Source organism: Neltuma alba, unplaced genomic scaffold, assembly GCF_004799145.2.
Source record: "Neltuma alba isolate B1F8T4 unplaced genomic scaffold, ASM479914v2 tig00001103_pilon, whole genome shotgun sequence".
NCBI lineage: Eukaryota > Viridiplantae > Streptophyta > Magnoliopsida > Fabales > Fabaceae > Neltuma > Neltuma alba.
In genome coordinates this window covers 43,767-67,054 of record NW_021632329.1, presented here as the reverse complement: position 1 = coordinate 67,054, position 23,288 = coordinate 43,767, and the positions used below count along the sequence as shown (strand labels likewise).

General features: G+C 33.3%; 3 protein-coding genes and 1 pseudogene across 3 annotated transcripts; 1 reads left to right on the top strand and 3 right to left on the bottom strand.

Moving 5' to 3' along the window:
- Positions 1 to 200: 200 nt before the first annotated feature.
- Positions 201 to 831, bottom strand: LOC114750613 (uncharacterized). Its single transcript, XM_028939211.1, has one exon. It carries the CDS (start codon positions 697 to 699, stop codon positions 397 to 399), a length of 303 nt encoding a protein of 100 aa, XP_028795044.1. The 5' UTR covers positions 700 to 831; the 3' UTR covers positions 201 to 396.
- Positions 832 to 2,908: 2,077 nt separating this feature from the next.
- LOC114750593 (eukaryotic initiation factor 4A-10-like) lies at positions 2,909 to 6,448 on the bottom strand. The gene is made up of 5 exons (XM_028939192.1): positions 6,374 to 6,448; positions 5,583 to 5,652; positions 5,376 to 5,482; positions 4,264 to 4,694; positions 2,909 to 3,703 (listed from the first exon to the last, which is right to left on the bottom strand). Exons 2-5 carry the CDS (start codon positions 5,648 to 5,650, stop codon positions 3,068 to 3,070), a joined length of 1,242 nt encoding a protein of 413 aa, XP_028795025.1. The 5' UTR covers positions 5,651 to 5,652; positions 6,374 to 6,448; the 3' UTR covers positions 2,909 to 3,067.
- Positions 6,449 to 8,948: 2,500 nt separating this feature from the next.
- LOC114750583 (glycylpeptide N-tetradecanoyltransferase 1-like) lies at positions 8,949 to 14,374 on the top strand (annotated as a pseudogene).
- A 783-nt stretch (positions 14,375 to 15,157) lies between these two features.
- Positions 15,158 to 18,058, bottom strand: LOC114750573 (telomere repeat-binding factor 4-like). Its single transcript, XM_028939171.1, has 6 exons — positions 17,869 to 18,058; positions 17,295 to 17,500; positions 16,923 to 17,007; positions 16,212 to 16,295; positions 15,391 to 15,670; positions 15,158 to 15,299 (listed from the first exon to the last, which is right to left on the bottom strand). The coding sequence occupies exons 1-6, from the start codon at positions 18,016 to 18,018 to the stop codon at positions 15,268 to 15,270; spliced, it is 837 nt and encodes a 278-aa protein (XP_028795004.1). The 5' UTR covers positions 18,019 to 18,058; the 3' UTR covers positions 15,158 to 15,267.
- Between the last annotated feature and the right edge of the window lie 5,230 nt (positions 18,059 to 23,288).

The window sequence follows — 23,288 nt, the reverse complement described above, 5'->3', positions numbered from 1 at the left end:
AAGCCAAATAAAAATATTAACGAAATTCTGCCTCACACGATCAAAATGTATTTTGACATCTTAGTGAAACAGATTGATATTGAAAAGCATATATACCAGGATCAGAGGCTGAAACAGAAAAGAAACAGATTAATCCCCACAAAACCAAGTTAGCCTTCAAAATAATTAATACTGAAAATTAACACCCCCCCAATAATTAAAAAAAAAAAAAAAACTCCATTTCAAAACACAGAACCATACTTCAAAGATGAGCTGAAAATGACCAAGTTTGGTAATTCCATACATAAACATGATAGTTCATGAAACTCCAGAATACATTACAGAGGGACAATTTTTACTTAAAAAAGGATTCAGAATTTAAAGAAAGATCAGTACAAACTCATAAGTACCCATTAATCACCACCATCCATAGATCACATGGTTGTAAGAGTTCTTGACCCACCTGAAGCTTTTTCTCAGAGATCCTTTCATTTTCCCTTCCATGTCGTACACTCTGTAGCTAGCAACTCTCTTCTTCCTCTGCACTTCTGGGTCACTAAAGCTCCAACTTTTTGAAGCTTTCTTCCCTTTCTTCATCTTCCCCTCCTTCTGACTACTATAATTAGCACTGTAACTCCTCAGATCTTGCATGTTTCCTGGGAATCCCCGCCCTCCTGCGTGGCAACCTTCATCTCTGCATGATCTGGATCTGAATTCCATGGTGGGAAATGTTCAGGTTACAGGGGAAAATGGTAAAACAGAGGCTGTCTTTATTATGAGGCGAGAAAAGGAGGAGGAAAGTGAAGAAATGATTGATGGGTTTGCTTTTTTCCTGTGGTTTTCTTTTTCTTTTTCTTGTTTCCCCCCCTGAATTGTGCTATGATTGTCTGGTACTTTGCCCTTCAAGATTTGCTTAATATAATCAGAATCTTCCATGAATTAGAAGCGGTTGAAGATGATGATGATGGTGTTATTATTAGTGTTTTATTTTATAATGGAATTTGTGGGGTATAGTGACGCTTTCTGCTTTGCTTAACGCCGCAGAATTGCATGAAGGTTCTGCCTTTTTGCCTTTTGGTTTTCAACTTGACTGGTTCAGGTACACCGTGGATCTTTATTATTGATTGTAAAAATAAAATTTTAAAGCCGAAAAAGAAATCAATATTTGTGGCTTTTGATGAGAATGACTTGCAATAATTTCACATTTGATTTTGATAGTATTAATATATTATTTGAGTTTTATATATTTGTGTGAGACATTAATACAAAAAAGAATATATTAAATGAGGAGGAACGAGAAAAAACTAAAAAGATATACACACACATATATGAAAACTTATAGTTTGGGTTTAGAAAACATAAAAGTTTATATTTTTACAGCTTCTTTATGATTTATTTATTTATTTGATTTATCATATAAGTATTAATTTCACAAAATACAAACTTATTACGCATCACCCTGATTCTCTGGTTGAAGCTTCTAAATTTACTTAATTAACACACAAAAATGATGCTGGCCTGAGCCCGCAATAACCTCTTGTTTAAGCTTTGCCACATATTCCAAATGTCTTTGGATTGTATTAAATAATTTCCATAATTTAAGTGTTTGACTTTTCTATTTTTGAAAAATTTATAAAATGACCCTTAAAAGTTTTAGGTCAAAATTTTTAAAATTATATACTTCTCTGATCCTAAATATAAGACTTTTTGTAGTGTAATTTGTACTATAAAAAAATTTTATATTTAAAACCGGAGGAGTATTTATATATTTTGAGAAGCCTGATAATAAATTTTTAAGACGTAATAAAAAGCGTACTAAAATATTGTTGGAAGTTTCACTTCTTTTAAGCTTTTATTTTGTTTTTTGCGAAACCATGTGAAATGGACTTTATGGAAGCAAGTGAACAAAATGTAGCATGAGAGAGTATGAGTTGTTCATGACTTGTAAATAAAACTATTTTCTAATTTATTTTATAATTTATATTATTTTTTTACTCTAATTTTCTCAAATTTTTATACACACACAAAGTGAACATGGAATATGTATAAATACTAAACTTAAGGGCTTGTATTCAAAACCTATGATACAAACATTCCATTCTTAAAGAAACTTGCTTTGAGAGTTTTGTGAAGAATGAAACTTAAAGTAAACTTTACATAATACATATTTTTTATTAATTTCTTATCTTTCTCAAAATAATTTCATCAATAATGGTGCTGAACCTAAAAACTAAAGTAATGGTAACGAATTTGGAAAGAAAAAAAAAAAAGAATGATTTTTTCTTTCTGGAAAAGCTTTACTTTCAAGTTTTAGGCCAAATCCATGGACGTTAACTTGCATAATTAATAAGGTTGTTTAAAGCAAGCTTGTAAATCATAATTATTCACAGTTGTCCTATTTGATGATGATGATGACCTTATTGTTATAAGCGATTCAATGTCTTTTTCTCAACCATACATTTTCTCATCATTTAGCACTCAAAAGAAAGCAAAGTTTGCTTTGTAAGATATTTGAATTATAGCTCCTACACAATGAAATGTCTATTTTCAGATTTCAAACTATTTACAAACCATGCATTTGTATGTAAAGTAAGAAATATTTTAGTTCAAATCTAAATGTGACTTATCTTTTATTCTGAGAATCGCCTTTTTTAATTGTTATTGTTATTTCAATTTCTATTCGCTTTATATATCAAACGATCGTTAATAAGTGTTTGACTTTTATGGGTCAATCCTTCAGTTAAACAATTTATATATAAATATGTTTCCAAGAAGTTTTAATTGTTATTTTGTGACCTGAGTGCATCTATTATTGTTGTTACTAATACTTATTATTCGTAAATTTTCATATCATTGAGCTTCTGCTACTTCTGGAAAGGATAATCTTTACATGGACAAGACTGGAGGGAATGTCAGATACATGAATAAATAAATGAATTTTTGTATTGTATCCATTACAGATTATGGCCATATGCCTTTGAACTCTGTTAAGATACAATTTTGAAAAAAGAATAGAAGAAAAGAATAAGATAGAACTTGTCAGAAAGCAGCCCTGACGACTTGTATAACACAACAAACCTTAAAATCATCAGAGCAGATCAGCAACATTTGCTGGCAGCTCATCTATGGTCACATTATAGAACTTCTGAATATCAGACAGCATCCTCAAATCATCATTAGTCAAAAAGTTTATAGCAACCCCTTTTCTTCCAAACCTTCCACTTCTTCCAATCCTATGAAGATAATTCTCAGGCTGCGTTGGCAAATCATAGTTTATAACCAATGAAACTTGCTGCACATCTATACCTCGAGCCAAGAGATCAGTTGTGATCAAAACTCGAGAAGAGCCAGACCTGAATTCTCTCATGATAATGTCTCGGGTGTTTTGATCCATGTCACCATGTGTAGCTGAGACAGTATGATCATTGCTTCGCATCTTATCAGTGAGCCAATCGACCTTGCGCCTTGTGTTCACAAAAATGACACTTTGAGTTATAGCCAGGGTTTCATAAAGATCACATAGTGTCTCTAGCTTCCAATCTTCTTTCTCAACATTGACATAAAACTGCCTGATACCCTCAAGGGTTAATTCATCACGCTTCACCAAGATTCTTACTGGTTTGTTCATAAACTTCCTTGTAATGTCAAGGGCTTCTGGTGGCATTGTAGCAGAGAACACCCCAACCTGAATTTGACCAGGCAGTAGCTGGAATATGTCATAGATCTGCAATACCAAACAAACTATTAGTAATGTCAAATCTGAGAGAACAAACTGTTGCCATCTAACAGAAGACTTGAAAAGCCTTTATCGCTCTTTTATACTCCCTACTAAATATAAAAGCTAGTTGGGAGTTGAGTTTTGTCCTAAATATAATACCTGAATCTATTTTATCCCCCCCCCCCCCCAATGCTTACCATTTTTTCCCCCAAACTATCCCCATTCATTACACATGTTAAGGAAGTTTGTGTTAATGGGTAGTTTCAATGCAAATGATTTGAGAGAGTATTTTAAGAATACCAACACATTTTTTATATTAGTTAAGTAGATCTTATATTAAGGGGCGGTTAGTTTGTGTCATGTCCTATGTAATGCATGGATAATTACATGTTCTAGACTAGGTTGTAATCAATATAAAAATTCATGGAACATTTTGTGTTAAATCTCCTTGATCATGCACTTCCATGTACATATTTGAGAAACTCTGAGTATGAGGGCAGACAACTGATGCTAGAACAATCACCATTGATGCGACAAGCAATTAGAAAGTAAGCTAGTTCACAAACCTGGTCCTTGAAACCACGTGAAAGCATTTCATCAGCTTCATCTAAGACAAACATCTTTATGCAAGCTGGGCGAAGAGACTGCCTTCGTAGCATGTCAAACACACGGCCGGGAGTGCCAACAACAACATGGACACCAGCTTGGAGAATGCGCTGATCTTCACGTACACTTGTCCCTCCAACACAAGCATGAACTCTCACACCAAGGTAATCACCAAGAGCTCTCATAACTTTCTCAATTTGCTGTGCTAGTTCCCTTGTTGGTGCCAAAACCAAGGCCTGGCACTCAACTAATCCATAATCAAGCTGTTGCAGAATTCCAGAGCAAAAAGTCGCTGTTTTCCCAGTACCAGATTGAGCCTGTTGAATCACGTCAAGACCTTTGATGAAAGGAACAATCCCTCTTTGTTGAATTGCTGAAGGCCTCTCAAAACCTTTAAAACAAGAACAATATATTAAATGCCTTTCTATGGGACAGAGTAATGCAAGAATTATATTTCTTATTGTTTTCCTTTTTGAAAAACAAACCACATTACTGATTCTTTGCTTTTAAAAAAAAAATTTAGGCAGTTTCAAAACAAGGAAAAAGAATCAGAAAACGTGATGATATCACTCCTGTTTGTCCTCTTTGTACTCATCTAGTAGGCAAGTAATTCAAAAAATATGGACTGACGTGAGTCTGAAGCACAGAAAGTTTCAGGCATAAAAAAAGAAAATGAGTAATTTTTTTTTCCATAAAAAGCTAAATTACAGCCGATATAATCATAAAATGCTAAGCCAAACTAATTTTTTCAGCAAGGTTCTCCCAATTTCAGCTATCCAGCACCAATTATAATTACCTAAATGCATATTTTGGTTTCATGCTGAAAATCATCAAAATCATGGTTTTACTGGTTTCTAACGTGAAACCAAATACGCTTTCAATATTTCTCCACGGAATTGCTATTAAACTTGTTTGCAAATTCCTCATCCTAGATAGGCCAATCTATGTAACAGATTCATTTGATGTAATCCTGAGTTAGTGTTAACTAATTATAGAATAATCACACGCAGTAGATAACATATTGATGATAATTGCCTCAAGGAAGTGAAACAGACTTTCTGCTGCTACATACCATAAGCATAAATGCCTCTTAAAAGATTTTCTTGTAAACCCATGTCATCAAAAGTGTCATAAACTTTATCATATGAGGTGAAGAATTCTTGTCCGTCGGTAGAAAGCCTGAGAAATCCATTTGCAACACGTCAAATAACAGAATAGGCACTTAAATAACTAGTCCAAGCATTACAGAAAGTGAACAGTATCTTGCACAGTGACTTACAGTTCAGTTATCTTAGCATCATATTGACGACCATCAAATTGAGTTCTTTCTGGAGCCAGACCTGCCATCACTGCAATGCAGGGGAAAAAATTAAGTAATCTGAAAACTGTAGAAAAACTATAACAAAGAACAAAAGGAGGCTCCAGAAATTATTTTAAGACAGACTAGTAACTGATTGTATTCCATTTTTCAGGAGAAGATATTTTGAAGGCCCGATGGGTATGCAGCCAAATTGAATATGAACTCATATACCGATTGCCACTCTTTAAAAATAATACACATCTCTAAGGAAAACAAATAAGATTCCAATGTCAGAAACATTTAACAACTTTCTTTTTATTCTTGGTGAACAACATTTAACTACTTTCTATGGCTGCATTATTAAGTATAACATACTACTATTGAGTAACCAGAACGCATCATCCTGATAATGCCACAAAACTCTAAACAACTACGCCACAATTCCAAGAACAAGAATTTTTTTTTTTTTTTTACGTAATATTATCTTCCCTCAATTTCCAGCCAACGAAACAGATAACCAAAAACCAAAATCATACCCCAAAAAAAAAAAAAAAGGAACTGAACTGGTTGACACATAAGAACTATCGAAAGAGCAATCAGATCAAGCCCAGATTCCAAACTCAAAGCCACTAACTTACAAACCGAAACGTCGGTCTATATGTAAAGAATGAAGGTTTTGGAAAGAAGACGTCAAATTACCAAAATCAGGCGAGGCAAAGTGAATATAATTAAGCATTGGAGGGTAGATTTATTTGAAAGAAAAGAGGTACCTGGTAGTACGTTGAAGCTTGCTTGTATAGCGACTAACGAGAGAGAACACAAAGAAGGAAGAGAGGAATCAACAGTTGAAAGCAACTTCGAAAGGAAGGACACGAAGGTCTCCACAAACTCCTCGGATCTGCACCGTGCAGCTGAAGGAAGGTGGACGTAGGACGTAGAGCTATTCTGATTACTTTTATAGACAAAAATATTCTAAAATATTTAGAGTAAATTGTTATCTTATATATCAATATATCTTATCTATTTTTTAAAATCAAATCAACGGATCAATAAATCATTACTATTATCTTTGTCAATATTCAGTTTACGTAATGAACTCCTTCGCGTCAATATCAATGATATTCTAATATGATCTCCCGTGTGAGTTATGCAAGTATTTCATAAGATTCTTCACCCAAAAAAAAAAGGTATTTAATAAGATTATAATCCATATTATCATGGTAAAAAATCCATATTATCATAAAATATGAATTCTATCTTTATCAACTTGAATTTATTGAAAAATATTAAATTAAAAAATTAATATTATATGTTTTTTCTCAAGTAATATTATGTTTGTATTCACCTCAAAACTTAATATTATCCTACTTTTTTGGCCAACTAATATTATTGTACTACTTGTTAATATTTAAATTATCAATATCATAAATATGTTATTGCAGACGAAACTTAGAAAGTTCTTTAAAACTATTATATCCACCGTTCCAATAAAATTATGTGATGTGTTATATATTTTTTTTCCTAAGGTCAAGGTAGATCTTGAAGTATTTTTTTTATGTGCATTTAGCAGTTTAAAATATTTTTTGGTGTATCATGCATCTTAAGTATTTTTTCAAACATATTGAACATTTTAAAATATTTTTTTAGTACAATCTTACGCTTAACAAATTAGGACTCATCCAAAAACTCATTTGAGGCATCAGTTGCACATGAAAAAATACTTAAAAAAACTGATACAGCAAAATATAATTTAAAGTACTAGACGGAAAAATATTTTAAAATATTGAATACACAACAAAATATTTTAAAACATTGAATATATATAAAAAAACTATTTTAAAGTATTTGAAACAATGCTAATGGAAAAAATAATACAAGTGGTAGAAATCTAATTGAAACAATGAGGTAATAATTTTGAGAAACTCCCGGCAAAAAAAAAATTTAAGAAATTTAATAAAGTTTTCTCCTCTTATTAATATATGTTGAGGTATGAAAATCAATACATGTCGATATATTTATAGACTAGGAATAAAACGTCTTAAATAAAATAAATCAAGTATAAAATTAGTAAATTAGAACAAATTGTTACTGTGAAATTATTATAATTTCCGATAAATTTGATATTCCATATTAATTTTAATATACTGATATACTACTTCCGGTCCTAATTATAAAAATTAATTAACTAATTTAAAAAGATTAAAAAAAAGTTAAGTTAGTTATTTGTAATAAATAAATATTATCTTTCATAAAATATATTTACTAATCAAGTGTATTGACTAAGATTACTATTAGGGAAAATTCTAATTAAATCTATTTGAAATAGCAAAATTCTAATTTAAGCCTACACTTTTAACAAATTCTTAATTAGTCCAAGAGGCCTAATTGGGAATTTTTAAATATTTCTAAAAGACCAAAATACCCTTCATAATTAAAAAGCCTAATGTTAGTTTTAATTCTTTTAATTGAATTTAACTAACATGTTTTTTCTTTAAACATTATCACATGAAAATTTGACAAAAAATATTATCATATAAAAAACAAAAAAAGAAAAATCACAATTATGACCAATAAAAAGTAATTGAAAATTCAAGATAAAAAAATACATAATTTCTAGATATCTATAGAATTGCAAAAATATGGGGACTAATAAAAATTTTACGATTTCAAATGTAAAAGATTAACAAGATCATTTTTTTTTGTTTGAGAAAAAATCAAATCAAAGATTCATGGAATTGTTAAATATCTATCAAAATTAATTTTACTATTTCATAACTTACATTGAGACTCATCAATTTATCTTCAATTTTTCGGTTTCCAAAATTTATTCAATATCAAATTTTTTATTATATAAAAAAAACTAAAAGGCTATAAATTCTATAGTTGACGTTCACAATTACAAAACACAACTTTGACATAAAATCTAAGAAAGACCACGTCCTCATTAGTAAATCTACTAGAATAATTAAAACTAAAATCAGATTTACACCTACTTTCAATTTTCCTTTTTTATTACAAAGAGGCATTCCGGTCTTTCAGCAACATTTGAAAATCCCTAATTAGGCCTCTTAGCCTAATTAGAAATTCGTTAAAAATATAAACCTTAATTCGAATTTCATTATTTCAGATGGATTTAATTGGGATTTTCCCTTACTATTACTAGAAGGACTATTTTAAAAAAATATAAATATAAAAGATAAAATAAATTAAAATTTTATATTTAGGATTAAAATAAAAATTAAATAATATCTTATGTTAAAAATAAGAAGCAGTAGTAGTATATGATATTAACTTTACTGAGGGATAAGAGAATAAAATTCCAAAAATTGTAATGATAGTATCGTCTTCGCACGCCGGAGCTCACAAGTGTCAGACCCATTTTCCGATTCCTCCAAAGCTGTCCCAGACGATTTGATCTCACGATTCCAAGCTAGAGGAAGCTCGGAGGGATTGGGCTGAAAATAATAATCTTCATACCATCTACAGTTTGAGGTAATCAAGAAAACCGAACCTTTTTCCCTTTTCCATTTTCGGTCTCCATTCCAAATATTCTTGCATTTCTTTCATGTCCTTTGAAAATGAAGGCAAACGAGAAGGGCATATCGCACTAATATTTTCGGCGCTGCCTTAGATTTATAGCAGTTGCTGAAATTATGATTTCGATTTTACACAAACGATTAATCTAACTTGTCTCTGTGCGTTCTTGTTCGTTAGATCTTAGCCGACTTATGATATTGCTTCTGGATTTTTGGACAGCCGCGTATTCGAATAATATGTCTTCATTTTGTTAAGCTCAATCGCTGGAAGCTATTTTAGTGTTTGTATTATATAGTTCGGATTTACTCGTACCTTTTGCAAAAGGAACTGAATTTCTTCTTTAAATCTGAATCAGTATAGTTTATTATGTTCTTCTCGACATCAAGAACCAAGAAACTGCTCTTTTGCTTAAGATGGCGGCCTCTATGCCCTATTGTTCTAGGTCAAAAACATAATTTTGATATAGAATATGGAGAATTAACTACTTAAGTTCAAACAGGGAAAAATCCCCTTATTCACTGATCATAGGAAGAAAGTCTGTTTAGGAGGTGATACAATGACTGAACTTTTGGTTGTGGCAGCCAAGTCTTATGAACAGATTAACTGTTTTACTTTTATAAGTTGGTAAGTCTCAATTCTTAGATGCATTTTAATATTGCACTCATTTATATGACCTTTTGATAGAAGTCCTTGTTGGATTCTTGGTTGGATGGAGAATTTAGTTCCTATGCACCGGCCCATGGAACTTATCTTCCAATGACACGTAAACATTTTAATGCCAAGAACACTATTTTGAGTGTTCTACAACTATTTTAAACATGTATTACTTCTGAGATCTCTGCACAATAGGATTCAAACTGCCATAGGCTTATTTAGAGAATTTATGTTGTGGCAAAAGTAACTCATCTTACCAGCTAAACTGAGGTTGAGTAGATTTATCAACTTTAGTAAAAGCTACTACTTCACTCCATGCCAAAATAATCTGCAGATTCGATGCTTGTTTTAGCTAAAAGGAAAGGACTATTAAAATCTGTTTCAAGCTACTCCTCCTTTGACTGAGTTGGGTAATCAATTTGCTGCTGCGATGTGCCATTAATGCTAGTTAATGTATCTTCTAAATCTTAGCATTTTTTATGAAGATTGTCATGGCTTTTGGAACATTGAAGGAGTAAATTGTAATTACATGTAATTGTAAACTTGATTTCTTAAAATTTCATAACCACATATATAGAATTAAACTATTATGAATTCTTCTTTACAGGCCCTTATGTGCCTAATAATACTTCTTGGATTCGCTTTCTACCAGAGCATTATTGCTGCACACCCACTTTGCAAAATACTGCGCAATTAAAGATAATTTTGTTCAGTTTAGTGCTTATGCCTGTAATGACTGAAATTTTATTGTTTGGATCTGTCACCTCAAATTGCTTTTAGTTTGTGCTCTTGAAAGGCTGATTCAATGCAATAAATTGTTCACTGTGTTTGGTTTGGGAGTTAGAAAAGTGAAGGGACTCCCACCTGAGCAGGTCAGATAATTTCATCAGTTATAATACAGAAGAATTGTTAGGAAGAGGAAAATGATATGCTTAGAGAGGGAGAACAATTCAAAACTTCTTAAATCTGCTCAACTTTACTTAAAAGGATACTAGGAAGAGGGAGATACTCAAAACACGCTTATATAAAACTGCTCCTGAAACAAACTCCTTATATTATACTCTCTCTTTCCCTTTTTATAAGCAACAACTACCATCCCCCTCTTGTCCCTATATATAAACAACATTTGCAAGTCCCCATGAATTACTTATCTTAATACTCAATATATTTATTATCTCATTTCCCAAACAATCATCTCTCTCCATCACATATTCTCTCTCTTTCATAATTCTCTTTATTATAATATTTTTTTATACTCTCTCTCCCCCATAAATAAGGGTATTTTGGATAAAGAACTTTCAATTTCTACACATTTATTGTCTTTAACTAATTTTAACTAACTTTTTATCTGTGATTTAGTCCAAGGTTGCTTATAAAAGAGGACAGAGAGAGTATCAAACTTCTCATGAAACAAACGTGCTCTTCACAATGCACAAAATATTTAACCTATTTATACTATTTTCCTTGACCCTTGCATCATCTCCTATTCAATAGAAGTTACTAAAAACCATATAGAATTCAACCCACACAAATTCACACACAATAGTAAACTTAGGATTTCTAGTACTTATAAATGACTTTGACTAGATCATATATTTGAATTTACATTTCCAACATTCTCCTTAAACTCATATTTTCTTCGATCACTGGTGATGACCTGTACTATAACCAGAAAGAACATTTCAGACTACAGAAGCTAGCATTATTTTAATGTCAACTGGTTCAGTAGCTGGATTGCTTAAATTCTCTTTCTTCCATCTTGGTTGTCAGTGCTTGTAGCTCATCTTTAACTTAAAGAAAATTTTTCTTGATTCGTCATTCAATTCTTCCCAGTCATTTGACTCCGTATGATTCTCTCATACACATCTTGGACCACAGCAATATAAAAATATTTCAGATGCTTTATCATACAAAGAGCAGATTCATTTTCATTATCTTTCTGTGTGCGCCTTGAAGCCATATCGTCCATGCCTTCCATACTTGTTCGCATATGTAACTTTGGCTTGAAAAATTGGCTGATGATTTGGACCATGCTTCTCCCATAAATACTTTGCTGACGGCAGATTCATTGGCTCCTTGAGTATCACTGTAGCTTGAAGAGTCACAAAAATTTGTTCTTCATTCTCCATTCTTTGGTTTCTGGTTATTGCTAAACTCTAGAGGTTCTTTTCTCTCAACCTCATTGTCTCTTCAAGACTTCTCTTCCTTTCTTTGTTGTGTCTGACTCTTTATGTCCCATGCTCTCAACAGGTTCTCTTCAATGCAAACCTTTAGATCTTTGAACACTTCCTCAATTGATTCTCCTTTAAGATATGGGGATGCCAACACATGCAAATAGCCCTTGTTTTATCCTCCTCCTCTGTGTGTGTGTTTTTTTTTTTTTTCCCACTCTCTGTGTTTAGCGTTAGATACTACTCTTGTTAAAGAGGAAAAGGATAGACTTGGAGAGGAGAACAGCTTAAAACTAGTTAAATCTACTTAACTTTGCTCAACAATATACCTGGACGAGAGTGATACTGAAAACACATTTATATCATAAAACTTCGCATAAAACAAGCCACTCTACAAACTCCATTTTCCAAATCATATAACACACTTAACTATTTGTACTATATTCCATAACTCTTAAACTAATTCCTATCTAACAGTTTGCTAAAACTATATGTAAAACACATGTTTCTAGATGAATGAATTCAACCCACATAAATTGACGGACAATACTATACTTGGGAACTCTTATTATTAATTTTGACTCAATCATATGCTTGAGATTTCATTCCGAACTAGAATTTCTTTTCTAAAACAGCATAGCCGTCCAATATGATATTGAAGTTTACTTTCTTTCATTAAATTTTCATAAAAAAGAATTTTGTATTGCCTTTCAGACTTCTTTTCCGGAAATATTTCAAATGGTTGACAGCAATACATCTTCTGGATCTCCTGAAGAAACTCAAAACCCAGTTCCAGATGGGAATGCACCTTCAGAAAGTGATCTTGTGCTTGATACTCTAGCCCAAAAGGTTCAGGAGTCTCTCTCTCTCGAGAAAAGGCATAAATTTTGGGAAACTCAACCTGTTGGGCAGTTCAAGGATGTAGGAAACACCAATTTGCCCGAAGGCCCTATTGAACCCCCAACTCCCTTATCTGAGGTTAAACAAGAACCATATAATCTTCCGAACCTCTATGAATGGATTACTTGTGACATCAACTCTGAGGAGCTGTGTAATGAGGTTTATAGCCTCCTTGCTAATAATTATGTTGAAGATGATGAGAACATGTTCAGATTTAATTACTCAAAGGAGTTTCTGCGCTGGGCTCTGCAACCTCCTGGTTATTTCAGGGGTTGGCATATTGGTGTCCGTGTTAAAAGCTCCAAAAAATTGGTTGCCTTTATCACAGGTGTTCCTGCTAGAATCCGAGTTCGTGATGAGGTTGTTAATATGGCAGAGATAAATTTTCTGTGTGTGCATAAGAAGCTTAGATCGAAAGGCTTGCTCCTGTTATGATCAAAGAGGTGACTAGAAGGGTGCATTTGGAGAATATCTGGCAGGCGGCTTATACTGCCGGGGTGGTACTTCCTACCCCAATAGCGACCTGCCAATACTGGCACAGATCTTTAAATCCAAAGAAGTTAATTGATGTTGGGTTCTCTCGTCTTGGTGCACGAATGACAATGAGTCGAACAATCAAGCTTTATAAGTTACCAGAGTCAACTGTCACTCCAGGATTCAGAAAGATGGAAATTCATGATGTTCCTGCAGTTACTCGGCTACTTAGGAATTACCTAAGCCAGTTTGTTGTTGCACCTCATTTTGATGAAAATGATGTCGAGCATTGGCTTCTTCCAAGGGAGAATGTTGTTGATAGCTTTCTTGTTGAGAGTCCTGAAACTCATGAGGTCACTGACTTCTGCAGTTTTTACACACTTCCTTCAACCATCCTGGGAAACCAAAACTATTCTATTTTAAAAGCAGCGTATTCCTATTATAATGTTTCAACAAAGACCCCTTTGCTTCAGCTCATGAATGATGCTCTCATTGTTGCGAAACAAAATGACTATGATGTTTTCAATGCATTGGATGTTATGCAGAATGAATCCTTCTTGAAGGAATTGAAATTTGGACCAGGTGATGGGAAGCTTCACTACTATCTTTACAACTACAGAATAAGGCAGGCTCTGAATCCAGCAGAGCTTGGACTTGTGCTTTTGTAGTCTGAAGTTTTGGAATTTTATTATGGCATGGATGGATGAAGAAATCGTGACGGTTTGCTGGCTTTGTCTGGTTGCATAACATGTGGTGAGCCACGGTTGGAACTTTAGTTTTATTTTTGGAAACAAACAATTTTGCAAATTCCTGGTAGAGGAATTTGGCGTCAGTTAAGTTAGAAGTGGTTTAATTTGAAGAAATACCGTTTGCTATTTGCAGTTTTTGGGCATGGTCTTGATTATGTCATTTAAGTTCGATTGAAGAAATCATAACGGTTTTATTACCAGAATTCTAGACTAACTGGCATGCAGCTGGTACAAAGCATTGAATTTTGGGATTTTTTTTGGGTTATTCTCACATGCTTTTGCATCACTTCTTACATTCTCTACTAGATATGATTCATACGTGGCACAGAATTTGAGAAATTAATTATATAATCCATATTATATGTCTACCATGAAACCAATAGATTCATTAATTGGCTGGCCGAGGATGCTCATGCTATGGACAAACAGCTATATATGCACCCGTATCGATCTTTTTCTTCAATGTAACGGGTTGATTTTTATTTTTTATTTTTGGAGAGAAACTTCCAAGTTTTTCTGTTTATCACTTTTCATATATAAATAGTGTAACTAGTTATAAAAATTATATTTGATGTTGACTATTGATGATTTTATACAAAGTTTTTGATGAAAATAAGAATGTTAATCAAGTGTCTTACCATGTTATTATAATGGACATTCTTGAATGTTGCGAATTTCATCCACCTGAAAATTACAAATTTAATCCAAAATATTTTGATCATAAAAAGCTAGATTAGAATGATTAAAACCCAACCCAAAACCTGATTCGGTTGTGCCGTCTTTGATTTTTATCTGAAATTTGGCCGTTTTAGGTTTTAATTCTTGCGACGTCCAACTTGTTATTTGATGGCGTGGATTGAGCATCAATCTCCTGTTGGCTCGTTCAATCACACGACTCTAGTTTTTCGATTCAATTATATGACGAAATCATGAAATTCGCGTGGAGAAAACTGTACGAAAAGAAGCTAACAGCCTCAAATAAGCACTGCTTTTGATATTAGCTATACAAGTATTGGGGATTTGAAATACCACAGACCTTTCCAATCCCAAGTGAAATTTTTTTTTTTTCCCCTTGGTAAGGGGGGAATTAGGCAGATCATCATTTCATTGGATCACAAAATTTACATAAATACCAAAGTCAATAGGACTCCATCTAACGACCTTGCATTTCTGTATAAGTTAAGCCAGCAGTATGATTTCACCCCGTGAACCTGCATAAATAAACCCACAAGGCAATCAGTTCATTTATTGTAAGAATGATTAGAGAAATGAGTGAGAAGATGGGGAATTTATCTGTAGTACATTGGTCATAAATCTCCTTCGCTAGCTGTAACATTGCATCAGCGTCTTCGGCCAACTTCGAGAATTTTTCTGCCTCCTTGATTGCTTCAGCAGCCCAATGTGATTTGTGCTCTGCTTCAGCTATTCTGTATGCCGCAATCTCCGCAGCATCCATCAGTGTCTCTTGAGATGCCGTAAATCCAGACGCTGGTGATTGACGTGGCCTGGAATCGTTTGGTTTTGGAGCAGGTGGTTTTGTCTCCGGAGGCGTCGCTCTCTTTATCTTGTAACAATTTTGTACCTGCATGGGAGGGCAGAGCTGAGAAACCCAAAACATATATAACAATGAAATTAAATCTAAGCTCGAGATTACAGTAACCAGACAGAGGCAAGGCAAAGCAAACTGGACGACAACTAAACAGAATAAAGGAAAAGCAAATAGGCTACCAAACAGAGGATTGAGTATTGACTATCATTCGAGCTCCTCAAAAAAGATTGAAGTTTCAAGAAATAGAGTCCTGGAAAATGGCAAAACTAAGAAAGAGGACACGATGCAGAGGAGGGTTGAGAGGGGGGGGGGATAGACTCCACTTGATGAATATCCCCAAGCCAAACTTAAATCCCACGGAAACCCCGCCGAGCAACACAAAAAAAAAAGTAAAAAAATAAAAAAAACATGCCAACATTTTTCCCAAATTCTATGCAAAAGAGTCAAAACACAAAGGAAATTCAACATTTAAATCCTCATACCACATATCCAAAGAAAATAATTTCAACGAAAATTAAGTTGTCTCCATCATATATATTTCTACAATAAGCCAACATCAAGGAGCATATTTTACCTTTTCAAGTTTTCCTTGATCAACAAGTTTCCTCAACCTTGCACCTACTGCTCGTCTGAAATTTTGGGGAACCTCATGCTTTTGCTGCAGCGTTATACATGGTCATCATCCTTTGAGAATTTCAGCATAAAACTCAGCACATAAAGAAACTCTAAACACAATCAGTAATCCATGTTCTGGTGAATTTCCACACACCATCACCCTCAAAAAACCTGAAACCCCCCCCCCTCTTTTTTCCCAGAACAGGCCTACACAACTGGAAAGGAAAATAGATAAAGGGGCTTGAAAAGTGGGTAGCTTTAACAAACTCAACTGTTTGACTAAATGCAAGTCATAATGACTTCAACAACAGACACTAATATGACAGAAAGATCAATGAATGATATTGGTTCAAGTTCAATATAGTATCTCAAAGAAATCATTAAAGTTGATGAATAGATATAAATACCAAAGTGGCACATGTCTTGCAAGATAGGCACATGGCAGAGAAACCAGACAACCCAATATTCATACAGAGTTCGACCCTAAATTTTTTAGAAAACGCATGGAAGAGATTAAGAACCAGCTAAACGACCATATGATGCCTGTATATTTATACTTAAGCTTTGATCTTTAGCATCTTCAAATAATCTCAGAACCATAATAAAAATTACAGCCTTGACTGAGGATTTGTCTAGCGTAACAGAAAACAAAATTAGAACTTCATCTGACCTCAATGAAGCTAACAATAGCGTTCAGGTCAGATCCATTGGAATCTTTTATCATTGATAGGGCCTCAAAAATCATTGCATTGTACCTGTTAAAGAACATAGAGTACAAAAAACCCCTAACGAGTCATGATATAATCTTGATTAAACAGTCGAGGTAATAAGTAAAAAGTAAGGCGTATTATATTGAAGGCAATATAAATTTTGCAACACAACAACCAGAGATTATGTAAATAATACTTGGAATGGCGGTGCATATGTGTTCCTGCGACGTGATATAATACTTCAAATAGGACTAACACATATTCAAATATAGCTCGGTCAAATGATTAGAATTTCACAGTTGGGAGTTCAGTTCAGTCAGGGGGCTGCTTACTGGGGAGCATGTTTGACATCCTGTGCATTGTGAGATGAATCATCTGCGACGGCATCAGAAGCTGCACATTGACGAAGTGGAGGAGCAACAGAAGCATTTTGCGTGCCCGCAGGTGTAGCAGGTTCCGTAGTTTTAGTCTTCGGGTTCCTAGCTTTTTCTTTAGATCCCTGAGCTGAAGTACTGACACTTAAATTTCGCCATTTATCCTGGTAAATGTGCCAGAATGACAAAATAAAAAGGGACAATATAAGAAGATTTCTCAACATACAAAAGTCTTCAGAGTATGCTCAAATTAGTCAAAACTCAGAAAATAAAAACAGCAGCATCGGCTTTTGTCAATCATGCGTAGATGCACTCCGGTCATATTTCATTCCCCGACACAAAATTGAAAGCCAAATGCGAAAACATCAAAATAGTGAAAAAGGAAAAGAAAAAAAATCCCTAAAGTCGATTAACAATCTCATACCGAACAACAGCTAAAGAACAATAATAATAATAATTTAAAGGAAAAATTAACACCTGCCATCGTAAAGATTCGAGAAAAGGAAGAGAAACAGGATGAAAAAGGAGGAACCTTAAGATCGATGTTGGAACGGTGAGTGAGAAAAGGGGCAAACTCGGGATCTTTGAGGATATTCTTCCACTTGCCGGGGCCATGCTTCCCAATGCCAGCGAGCAAAGCTTCTTCTTCCTCGGCGGTCCACTTATGCTTTTGATTTCCCATTTGGATTCACCAATCTACACGCCGGCGTTTTCAAGATTGCGTTTCAGTCCAGAAACAGAAACAGCTCCGCCTCTGGCTCCCGCATGCTACGTCTAGCGGAGAGGGTGTGTGAAAATTGTACGATAATACTGTATATCAAAAAATTATTAAAAAGTTTAAATATTAAAATAAATTAGAATAGATTTTGATGTGGATTTATTTCAATAATGGTGATAATTATGTTGAATTCAGTTAATTGATAAAAAAATAAATTAGTCACGTAATTACATCCATTTCAATTTCTATTATGTTTAATAGCTTTAAATATACGAAGCATATTTTCAATTATTAATTATTATTTATTTAACAAAGTATTGGAAATATATCTTAGAATAAATCTCATTTAAATCTATTTGAAATGCCTAAATTCAAATGCATATTTTTTGCGGAAATAAGATCCAAAATCCATACATTTTAGAAATAAAAAAATACTCTTCTTATACTAAATGTAAGATTCATTTTATAATATAATTTACAGTATAAAATATGTCTTTATTTAGTATTAGAAAAATAATATTACCTCTTATTTTAATTATAAGATCTTATTTGTAGTTTATAAATAAGATTTTATAATTAAGATCAGAAATAATATATGCAGAATCAAATATAGGAGCTCAAACCATCAATACGCTTGGTGTGGTTTGCACCGGAGCCCTGAAAATTGACTGAGGCGGCATTTAAACAAAACAAAAAAGTGGTGGTATCTCAAATTGTATTTTTTTTTTAGACTGATTTGAAATTTTGTTGATGAGAACAATAATAATAAATAGCAAATAATCTTATCTTAATATTAGGGAGATGTTTATTTGACATATTTTAGATACAAGTGTGCAATAATACTTGATATAACTCAATAAAATTATAGTATTAATTTCCAACAATTGTAAATATAATATTATACAACTATATAATTGCCCGTGTGTTATACTTGCCCCTCAATATTCTTATTATGTCGTAAATTTTATTTATTAGTAGGGAAACCAAATCGAAATCAAAAACCGAAACGAACCGAACTCAATTCGGTTTTTTGATTCAGTTTTTATTCAGTTTTCAGTGCGGTTAGTATGAAAAAAAATTTCAGTTTAACCGAAAAACCAAAATTATAACAACAAAAAAAGGCCTTCATGCCATGTGTCTTGTTGTCTCCTCAAAGCCCAAGTTCAACATACAACAATCATTTAAAAAATAAAGTGGCCAGTTGTACCTTTAATCAGAAAGGGACAAATTTGGCTGCCCTAGATAAAGTGGCTAGTTGTGACTGCCCCAGGCTCCCAGGCTCCTAGCTAAGATCGTGAAATCAAAATGGTGAAACACAATCCACTCTCCAACGTCTCCCATTGTCGGCACCCAAACATTTCTCCACCACCATCTCCCTTCTCACATAAATCACCGCATGTCGCATGATGGGAGAGAGATAACTTAGAACGAGCACTTTTGGACAGAATGGTGGTAGATTGAAGTGAAGGTAAGGCACAGTGCACTCGCCATCGTCGTCCTCGCCCTCCAGTGTTCATTCGACATCGTTGCCGCTTGTGTTTTCTGTCCTTAAAAGCTTCAGGTGACGGGCACTCTTCTTTTTGTTCATCCATCCCTCTTATTCTTTTCAAGTTTTTCTTCATTTGTTTGGAACCATGAGGACTTTAATTTGTTTGAATTTGGGAACTAAAACTTTCTGATTTTTGATTCATTGTTGGGCACCCGAAGCTACATTGATCATACCATATTGCAAGGAGTTGGTGGTTGCTATTATTGATTGAAATATAAAAACCAATTTTGTGCATTTATTAACATGCGTTGGTGTTTCCTCTCCCTTCAATAAACTACATTGATCATGCGTTGGCTTTTTTTCCTCCTCATTTTTCTTGCTCTGTGACAAGTTGCAGGGAGGGATATAAGTGATAGCGCTCGTCTAAGTTGTTTATACTTTGTATTATGCTTCTTTTATCCTATTCTTGTTGAGGGTATTCAGTTTATCTTTTGCATAGGTTTTATTTGTTGGAAATAATAGAATTATAATTTGATTGAATAGTCCCAAGAAAAGCCCAAAACCGATCAAAAATCCAAAACCAAATCGAAATATTTTGATTAATTCGGTTCGGTTATTTGTTAATGTTCAGTTTCGATTCGGTTTCTAATATATATATATTTCAGTTATTCCGTTATTTTGGTTAGTAGAGTTAACCGAACCGAATAACTGATTACACAGTCCTATTTATTAGCATTACATTACATAATCTTTTTCTTTTTTTTGGTTACAAAAGAGGGCTAAGCCCAATTACAATAAGCTAGACATATTGGGGACTAGCTCCCGCACAAGCACCATGAGATGTTCAGGACAAGCTTAAAAAAACAAAAAAAAAAGTCTCAGCAATTCCCCTCTTCGCTAGCTCGTCCACTACCTACGTGATCCTTTTTTTTTTTTTAGCTAAAGCATAGATATCCTCCTATTAGAGACAATCCTATTACACTATCGGGTACTAAATGTGAGCATCTCTTCTAGCAGGGATTTGAACCTTAGATCATCACATTGTGAGGGACTAACCTCTTCTGTTAGACCCAACAACCCTGTTAATTACATAATCCTTTTAAATTCCTGCCACATTTTATCTCATGAAACCTTACTGTGGGCCCATTTCCAAGCAAAAAAGGGTCCATTAAGTTTTTTTCACATTATAAGGATAAGGCCCATTAACCGAAAAACAGTAAATGGGTGAAATGTAGAGTTGGTAATACGGGCTGGGCCCGCAGCCTGCCAAAAAAGGTGGGCTCGGTTGGCGTTTTGCCAGCCCGCCTAGCCCGCACCGCTTTTGGCCCACTTCGGGCGGGCCAGCCCGCTTTTTTTTATTATTTACTTTTTCTGATTTTTAATACATTATATAATATAGTTAGATAATTTTGACCTCAAATTTTATATGGACATTACCTCATTCATATCATTATATATATAATTAACTAAGCACTTCATATATATGTGTATGGTTATATGAAAAGCACCGCCCATTTTTTATTTTTATATCTATTTGTCATTACTATACACGGCTTCATGAGATTAGACGAATGTGTGATTTTCATATAGTCATACATACACACACATAAAAGATTTACTTAATTAATTTGGATAAAAAAACTAGTTAAATTAATTATTTATAAAAAATATATGTTAGTTTTTCTTAAATATCTTCTAAAATTATAAATTAATTCTTATGTTTTTTTTATTAGAATCCATTACTCAAGTTTAAAACTCGGAGCCTAATTTCAACATTTCAAACTAGACTTAACTCATATTAATATAATAAATTTTAAAAAAAAAATTTAAGCGGGCTGGCGGGCTGGCTCGTATCCGCACCGCCAGCCCGCTTTCTCAGGTCTAGTGAAATGTCGAGTAATGGGTCGGGCCATTAAAAACAAGTAGTTTTAGCGAGATATTGACAAAAAGTTAGAAAAACCAATAAAAATTGGTCCTGTTGGTAAGAAATCAACTCATAACTCACAAAATCATGAGTTTGAATCTAATTACCGATATGAAAACCTTATGAATGAGCAATCTGTAAGTACCTCTGTAAGTATTCTTTAAGTCTAAAAACATGTCCTGGTCCTGATAAGCTCTCGGCATCCAACTGACTTAAACCTTTTGTAACAATTAAAAAAATGGTTAAGAAAGAAGAAACCCTTCTTCTCTGTCAGATAACTTTTTCTTTATTTGAGAACTTGAGTTCTCATTGAAACTTCACTCTAGTATATTTATTTTCAAATGTGATTTTTTAAAATGATTATCTAAATAAAATTTTTTATTGTTTTCTAAAAACTTTTTTTAAAAAAATAATTTTATAAAATTAATTTGAGAAAAAAATAAAAAAGACGGAAACAACGAACAGGCCGTTTTTTTTTTTAACCAAAAACTGTGACTGCTACCCACCTAGTACCTAACAAATAATGATTCCCGCATTTAAAAATTGATCAATAAAATATATAAATAAATTTCGTTTCATCATTTTTAATATTATATACCAAATAAATTCATGATAATCAACAATGCTTATTAAACATTACATTTCATTCTACTTTAATTACTTGCAGAGAACGATGAGAATAACAAACAATTTCAATCCCTAAAAGCGTGAGATTACAAGTAAATCAAACCCCAACTTTACACTGAGATAAGAGATTTCATGTCATTAAATTACAAAACCATTGGCATTATCAAGGCTGGGTTTGTTTAGCAGGCTCTTCACATTCTATATTATATTCGTGAGTTAATTCCCTCCTCAAGCTAAGTATCAACCTTATGCTAAGAGTTGGACGGTTTTAAGTTACTATAATTTTTAAGATACTGTGTCCAAAATTGATGGCTGCATGGAGACATGCGATAATGCTTATGAGTGAGAAGTTGTGGTTAAATTGTCATATTATATTCATCAATTTGATCTATAATAAAGCATAATATGCATATGTAAATATTGTACCAATTGAATAATAAGCCTATAATATGTTTATTTTAATTCAAACAATATAGTAGCCCCCTTTGACATGACATAAGAAATCATTTATAAGCATGTTTTGTGTTATCTGAGGTAAAATTTCTCTCACATACTCTTCCAATCCTTAATATAAGACCCATTTAATTAATTTGATTAGATTAAGGAAGTTAGGTAAGTTAGTAATTATAAGAAATGTGACACGTTTTTCTTAAAATACCATAATCATCTTTCTTAATACTCCATATTTCTCTTCTACTTGATTATGGTTGAGGAAGTATCTATATGGGTAATTTAGAGAAAATTGATAAATATGAGAAATGGGTCTTATATTTAGGATCAAAACCAACTCAACAATTAGGTCCTATATTAAGGACAAGAGGAGTATTTAGTTATTTACATTGTATTTTGTGAATTACTATTAAAATGTTACTTATAAATTATTGCAAACATGCCCATAATCTTGCTTATAGAGTGCGTCCAATGGCTTCTTTGTTAATTTAATTTGTATTTAATTCAGAAATCTCCCAAAATCTCTTGACCTTAGAAGTCATATCTTCTTCTATAGGAGCAGTGCAGCAAATAAAGAAATCAGTTTATTCTGTTTTAAAATGAAAACGTGCCAATATGATATGGACAAATATGAGGCAAAAAATCCACGTCGCTTATTTGGCTGTAATCAATAATTCAATATGGTCCCTCTGCCGATTCCTTTCTGTGGAGTTGGGACCAAGGTGCTGCCAAACTCGTATGAAA

Bases quoted from the DNA above. Each gene is read 5' to 3' on its own strand.
- LOC114750573 (XM_028939171.1), bottom strand. From the start codon at position 18,018: ATGGGAAATCAAAAGCATAAGTGGACCGCCGAGGAAGAAGAAGCTTTG. The intron at 17,501-17,868 runs GTTCCTCCTTTT...CACATTTACCAG, and splicing joins GTTCCAACATCGATCTTAAG to GATAAATGGCGAAATTTAAG. The intron at 15,300-15,390 runs GTACTACAGATA...TTATTTATGCAG, and splicing joins GAAGGAGATTTATGACCAAT to GTTCACGGGGTGAAATCATA.
- LOC114750613 (XM_028939211.1), bottom strand. From the start codon at position 699: ATGGAATTCAGATCCAGATCATGCAGAGATGAAGGTTGCCACGCAGGA.
- LOC114750593 (XM_028939192.1), bottom strand. From the start codon at position 5,650: ATGGCAGGTCTGGCTCCAGAAAGAACTCAATTTGATGGTCGTCAATAT. The intron at 5,483-5,582 runs GTAAGTCACTGT...TGGATTTCTCAG, and splicing joins GATGCTAAGATAACTGAACT to GCTTTCTACCGACGGACAAG. The intron at 3,704-4,263 runs GTTTGTGAACTA...TTGGTATTGCAG, and splicing joins CACGTGGTTTCAAGGACCAG to ATCTATGACATATTCCAGCT.